This window comes from Sphaerodactylus townsendi, linkage group LG08 (assembly GCF_021028975.2).
Source record: "Sphaerodactylus townsendi isolate TG3544 linkage group LG08, MPM_Stown_v2.3, whole genome shotgun sequence".
Taxonomy (NCBI): Eukaryota; Metazoa; Chordata; class Lepidosauria; order Squamata; family Sphaerodactylidae; genus Sphaerodactylus; species Sphaerodactylus townsendi.
The window spans coordinates 72478808-72485991 of NC_059432.1; the positions used below are offsets into that span (position 1 = coordinate 72478808).

The 7184-nt window shown below is 41.8% G+C and overlaps 1 protein-coding gene across 1 annotated transcript; it reads right to left on the minus strand.

The window, feature by feature from the left end:
- Positions 1-511: 511 nt before the first annotated feature.
- Positions 512-4789, minus strand: NRROS (negative regulator of reactive oxygen species). Its single transcript, XM_048506228.1, has 3 exons — positions 4754-4789; positions 3774-3885; positions 512-2808 (listed from the first exon to the last, which is right to left on the minus strand). The coding sequence occupies exons 2-3, from the start codon at positions 3867-3869 to the stop codon at positions 841-843; spliced, it is 2064 nt and encodes a 687-aa protein (XP_048362185.1). The 5' UTR covers positions 3870-3885; positions 4754-4789; the 3' UTR covers positions 512-840.
- Between the last annotated feature and the right edge of the window lie 2395 nt (positions 4790-7184).

A 7184-nucleotide genomic window follows, 5' to 3' on the forward strand; every position in this document is an offset into this window, starting at 1 on the left:
TGGCAGCAAGCCCCTCCTTCCTCTGCACCGTAGTTCTGATCCAAATTGGGTCTCTACGACACTTATAAATTGAATTTGCATGGGAAACTCATTGTTTCCATCCTGCCACAATTTCCTGTAGAAATCAAGTAGTAGATGTAACATGTAGTTTTTGCCCTTGGGCTGTACTTTTTACATTTCACGGCCTTTTGACCCCAGTGTTTACCATTTTTACATGTATCTGACAACTGAAGATATACTTCATCCACCTGATTACAGTTTATGCCATAATCAACGTGACCCATTGGAGAAAACTGCCTGTGGTCATCAGTATAAGCAAACTTCTTTCCTCCTCCACAGTAAAGGAAAATGCATAAACCCAGGAATGTAAGAAGAAAAAACCCAGAAGCTCTATAGTACATCCTCCAACATTAAGTCTCCTCCAAAGCCCTTCAGCTAATGTTTCAACAAGGCTACAAATGAAAACACTTTCTCATTTAGAATAAAAATATCTAAGAAGCAATATCTCCTTGGGAGCTGCATTTATTCATTCATACATTCTTCACCATAATTAATTCTCAGCATAAGGCTCCTACTCCTGTCTTTCTTATTTGTAAGGGCTTTCCTATTGTAAAATACTATACCATGTTCCCTTGTGCTGTATGTTCAGTGCACAAGACTGCTGGGATGTTGTACCATCTCTGCCAATAGTAAGAAATTATACTAGTAAGGCAGCTTCTTTCAAAACATCTCCACACACTGTGGTTAGAATCACATCAGTGGATAAGGGTCTGTAGCCTTCTGTGTCGGCTATCCCCATTCCTGAGGCTCAGTGGCTTGCTTCTCTCCCCCACCCCCACATTAATATGAGCTGGACGTTCTATACCTGTTCTTTACCATTCTCAGAATCCGTTGTCTGAAAGTCAAAAAAAAGATGCCAAAGGCAACCAGCAGAGCTAAGCAAGTGGGAAAAGCCAGAACTATGTAAAGCAACACTATATCTACTGTTAGCCACATGCAACTCTGGAGGACTGATTCTGGTAGATTTGCTGCACTGATTAACATAGAGGAGGAGTTGCAAGTGACTTGACTCATATCTGCAATGTGTACAGTGTGGCATCTGCGAAGGCCATCCCACCACTCCAGACTGCAGCAGTCAAAGGGATTTTGGCTGAGGTAGATCACACGCAAACTCTTCCCAAGCTGATTTTGTGTGATGTGTTGAGGTAGAGAGTGCAGGCAATTTCTCCTGAGATCAAGAATGCTCAGTTTCAAGCCTGTTAAAGACTCAGGGAAGCTGGCCAGAGAGTTTTCAGACAGGTCCAGGTTTTTGAGCTTCTGAAAGGCAGAAAAGTTCACATTTGTGCTTGCAGCAGACAGGCCAGTGTTCCTGAGAAACAGCACCTGCAGGGTTGGTGCCACATCTTGTAGAGGTACAAGGCCATCAAGTAGTGCACTTGGATTGTCAGAAAGATCTAACTGTACTAAGGAAGTACCCCTAAAGACATGGCTGCCCAACACTTTGAGGCTACAACTAGCTAAGTAGAGCTTCCTCAAGGAGCCAGCATTTCTGATATCAATACAGATAGGACTTGCAGCACCATCAGTGTTTCCATGTAGGGCACAAATCTCTATTGGGTTGTGACTGAGGTCAACTGTAGTGATCTTTGCTGAATGGGTAAAAAATTCAGCTGGCAAGCCATGCAGTCTGTTGTAGCTTAAGTTAAACCATCTGAGGTTAGGTAAATTCACTCCAGGACTGAAGCTCATTTGTAGATCCAAGAGCTGATTGTAGCTGAGATCCAAATGTTCAAGAGAGCTTAATAATTCCCTCTCATTAATGTGCAATGTTTTTAAGCAGTTGTGGCTGAGGTCCAGGTGAGTGAGGGAAACCATCCCTTCAGAAAACCTCTCAGGCAGGTAGTAGAACTGATTCCAACTCATGTCCAGAAAACTCAGGAAAGAAAGAGTACCATGGCTGATCTCCTCCCAAAGGTTGACTGTGGTGACATTGGTGACGTTGCCATATAGAAACTGTATTTGCAGGGTACTCTCTGAATCATTGAAAAAATTGCCATAGAAGCTCATCCGATTGTGTGTCAGCAGCAGAGTTTGCAGTTTATTCAGCTGGGGCAACAGTGGGAAGAACAGGAGCTGGTTGTGGGAAAGATCTAGTGTTTCAATTTCAAAAGTGACATCATTCTGTGCAGCCAGGAACCATTCAATGTGGTTGTTGCTGACATTGAGCACCCGCAGTTGGGCCAGGTCAAAATCCACAATGCAAGGCATGTAGTTGTAGGCCAGATTAAGATACTGCAGTCCTTGTAAATCTTCAAAGGCACCGGTCTCAATCTCAAAGATGTAGTTCTGCTGTATATCCAGATTCTGCAGGTGAAGCAAGTTTTTAAAGTGAGAGTCGTCCAGCCTCATAATAGCATTCCTGGCCACAGACAAGGATTCTAAGGATGACAACTGCTGGATTAGTGTGGCCATCATCTCCTCAGTGAGTTGGTTTCCTGATAGGTCCAGCTTTCTCAGGGCAGGCAAAGACCGTAGAGCAGTTGCTGTCATTGAATAGTTCATGAAGAGAGCATTGTTGGCCAGGAAGAGCAAACTAAGACTCCTGCTGCCAAGGAAGGCCCCAGGTTCAATGAGCTCCAACCCATTCTCACACAGTCTGAGGCTCTGCAGGAGCTGATACGGTTCCAAAGAAGCATTCCTTAAAGTCTGTATACTGTTGGCATCCAGAAGAAGTTCCTCTGTTCCAGAAGGCAAGTCTACTGGGACAGAGTCCAGCCACTTTCTATTGCAATCAGCACTTCTGTTTTCCTGCAGCAAAAAACCAAATCAATTTGTGGAACAGCAGAAGGTGGAACAGACTGCTATAGCCAGTACAAATGGTAATGGGCAGAGGGAATAAAATGCTTAAATATTGAATGTCCTAGGCTCAAATCTATACACATCTAATAAAACCACTGGGTACCCTTTGGAAAGGCATTGCTCCTCAATTGTTCCTCAGTTTATATGGTGAAAATGGGAATAATACAGCACAGTCCTATGCAGAGTTACTCCAGTCTAAGACTCTTATAATCAATTGATTTAAACTTGAGTAATTCTGTATAGGACTGCAAACAGTGACCTACCATGTCAGGATTCTGTATAAATGAGAAAGGTGAGAAAATGTAATGCGCTAATGTGAAGGAGGCTGGCTTGTCCACGGTTGTCATACACTTGGAATTCTTTTTCTTTCTCCTTGAACTGGTTGTAGTAGCAATTCTTCCCAAATTGAATTTATATGAAAACAAGAAAACAAGAGAAGTCACTTCCCTAAATCCATGTTAGGCCAATAGGGAATGTTCCTGGGTGAGTATTAAACCCATCACTGCCTTTGCCTGTGGTACGAGAAAGGCTCTACCTATGTCAAGTCTTGTCTGTTGCAGGAGCTTTGTACCAATTCTTCAGTGGCTTCCAGGCAAGGAGGGAAAAGCATCGTTTGAGCACTATGGGACCTTGCAGAATCCAACCACCTTCCTCCAAAGCCACCAAACCTAAAGGTCACAGGAAAACTCAGGAAAAATATTATTTAATGTTTCCAAATTGGATAGAGAAGGGCAGTGGCTGAACATGCAATTCTTGGATAATTGAATGAATTTTGCAGCTAGTGACACTTTGAATGAATCATTGTGTGGAATGGAAACGTCATCATTTTACTCAAAATGCCAAGTTGAATCTATTTTTTTAAATAAAGACATTTGAAGATGAGAAACAATGTTTAGGGTTTCCAGAAGACTCACTAGTTTGCAGAGACTGTGATCAGCTGAAGGCTTGCTTCCCGATCCTGTATGTAGGAAAACTACACTTAGGAAGATGCTCAAGGCTATTAACGCCATTTCAACAGCAGAACTCCTGCAAAGAGACACATAATAAGAAAAATATATGTTCACAAAGTCCATCCTTTATTTTGGGGGTGGTGGGGATATCCCAATTCTTTAGTTCACGTAGTGGACTCTGGGTTACACTAGCAGCTGCATTTTCACTTAGTGCAAAATTAAGATCCTATCATAGCTCTTCCACATCACATACATGATACAGGTTTGGTGCTTGGTGGAATATACTCTGTTCTGCAAGTCTGCCTCTAGGGCTGAGCCTAGATACTGTTTTTGTAATCAGATTTGTTTATGAAACTGTTGAAGAGCTAAGATAAGGGAAGGGCTTGCTAACATCTGCAGTATTCCATAACTTAAAAAATATTACTGAACAGTGAAGTTTAAATAACCGCTAGATTAAAAAAATTAGAAGGTCTCTCTGGTACTGGCTAACAAAATGCCTACCCCAAGATGCCTTCCTGCTCTGCTCGAAGCCTTTCCTTTTCTTTGCCCTCATGGATCAGGTCTGTAATTTTTGTCAGTTATGTGCCTTCTCTCCTTATCTGATTCTTGAGCACCATTCCAAGAAGTGATTGGTGAATTCATTGCATCCTTCAGCACAAATACGGGCTATTGCTGATGTTAACAAGCACTACCCCTGTGTTGTCTCTCACCTGAGCATAATTCAGGGTCAGTTTGCTATTTTACAGCATCCTATATTATGTACTCCCAAGGATCATGCAGCATGGAACCAAGACATGTTCTCAGTGAATTCAAATATGCACTAAAGTAAGGTTGTCTTTCGCCGTTTACATGCTCAGACTGAAAGAGCAGCTGTTCCCTTCAGTCAACATCAGCCAATTCTCGCAATACAAAGAACAGGGCCAAATTCTGGGAATGGTACTCACTGTTTGGATCAACGTGGTCAACTGTAGGAGGCTCATTCTGTATCACCAATTGCCAACCAGTCTTGCCGTTTATCTGTCACCCTCTACCACACACACACACAAAATTGTCTGTTTGCTCTCACTTAGCACTAGATTAATTTAGCACTTGCGGAAGGAACTAACTAACGGAAACTGCAGTCACATGGATAGTAGAGTGAGTTGCAAACTGTTTCACCCCTTGAGCTCAGCAGTTGCACACACACATACACAAAGGTTGCGCATATGCAAGTCACTTGAAAATGAGAAGGAGCTGAGAAGAAAGGAAATGGGAGGGAGGAAATCATTCAGGGCAAATCTTTGAAGCCAGTAGTTGAATCTTACTGACTGCAGACTTGGGTGGGGGAAGGGCTGAATTAGTTTTCTTTACCATTAATATTCTTTATCATCAGTTTGGAATAAAGTTTTGGAAATACTGAATAACGACAAAATTTCATTGGGATTCCAAGAACCAAGGCACAGCAGAAACCCAACACAATATTACATGCCTGTAATGAGCACCAACCTATATATAACTCATGGTATAATTGGAATAGGACACAAATTTTGCCTATACCTGCTAAGCCAAGACATCACCCTTCAAATATAGATATATGGAAGTGAAAAGATCCTGTCCAGTATTATGTTCATTTTATCCACATTCCTTATTCAGGTATACAGTCGAGAATGGCACAAGTGTATTTTGAAGAGTATTTTTGTGAGAAAAATATGTACATGATAGATGTGAGGCAGAAGAGCCCAACAATTTGGGCCAAAATTATTCAGCAGGCAGCCCTGGCATTGATCAGGTAGCAATAAGAAAGACATCTAAAGGTGTGGATTGATGTAGCTAAGAAGTGAGAGACCTCAAGGTAAGAGTCAAGTGTGCAGTCAGCCGACTGAGGATGTCTGGGAGTAAGATCAGAGAGAGGCAGATTCCGCATAGGCCAAAAAGTGGTGTGAAAACGGTGTAATCCCTTTTTCCGCATTTTAAACCATTTTACACCGTTTTCACACTGCTGTTTTTGGCCCATGCAGAATTCGCCAGAGAGAGAGAATGAGAAGTAATCTGGGGTTGAAGCTGGGCCCAAGGAAGAAAAACTGAGAAAATTAATGAAGAAATGGGAAAGAGATTATCCAAAAGTCCAAAATGAATACAATCAGTGAAGCGGGGGGGGGGGGGGGGAGACCAAATGATTCAAGTAAACTGCGATAAAAGTAGAAATGTCACCAGGAGTATGAAAATCACTATGGATTAATGTAAAGAGAGAAGACAACAGCCAAGAATCAAGGCTGATAGAGGACAGCTATGTAAGTTAAATAGCAGGAAAAGGTGTATAAGGCAACTCTGCTACTATAAAGAGAGAACCACCACTAAATCACAGGGAGAATACAGTAGCAGCACCTTGTTTATTTGTCTTGGTTCTCCAAACTAATTTTAATTTTACATTCAACGCAGGAAGTGGGGGGGGGGGTACATTATGTCACAGGTTTCCTTTCTTCTCTTTGGAATGAAATGAACTTTCTCCCAGATAATGGATATATTTTCTTCCAGCCTAAGTTTAGAATCCTAGCACACTATTGCGCCTATAGCAACTTTTTGTCTTCCTATCCCACCTCACAAGGTAAACAGCTGTATTACTTAGATGGGCTATGAAAGAACAACTCACATCTCCTTATCTATTTCTCTATTTCGGATATGCAACTTCTTCAGAGTCCTGCTCAAGGAGATTTAAAAGAACAGCAGAATATTAAAACAAGCCATTGGACTGCATACAACTAGGCATGAAACAGAAGCAGATCATTAAAAATTTGGCATGATAAAAACCCCAATTAAAAGCTAGGTAAAATCATATGTTTGGCCTAGCACCTATAAGAAAGTAAAGCATATGCCAAGCAAGCCTCAGCCAGATGTGACTGTGAGATAGGGACTGCCTAGTTACAGTCTAAAGAATGTATGGGGCTAGAACAATAGCTGATTCTTTTACTCCCTCCTACCTAAGTCTGAACTGTTTATGGGGCTCATTTTAATTGGGCCCAATCTTTTTTTGGGGGTGGGGGGGTGTCAAGTCACAATTGACTTATGGTAATCCCATAGGGTTTTCAAGGTACAGATGTTCAGACATGGTTTGCCATTGCCATTCTCTGTAGCAATCCGTGACTTCCTAAGTACTATATTAGACAAGGCCTATGCTGCTTTGCTTCTGAAAACTGGTCAGAGTGGACCTAGCTAGGTTATCCAGATCACAGCAGGGCCTAATTAAACCATCCTAATCCTTCATAGCAACAGCTTTCTCCTTTACAGTTCTCTGACCAACTTCATCCTAAGCTATGCCTACTGGGGTCGAAGGTAAAGGGGAAAAAAGGTCAATTTTAATATATAATGCATCTTTCTAAGATGATAAAAATATCTCCC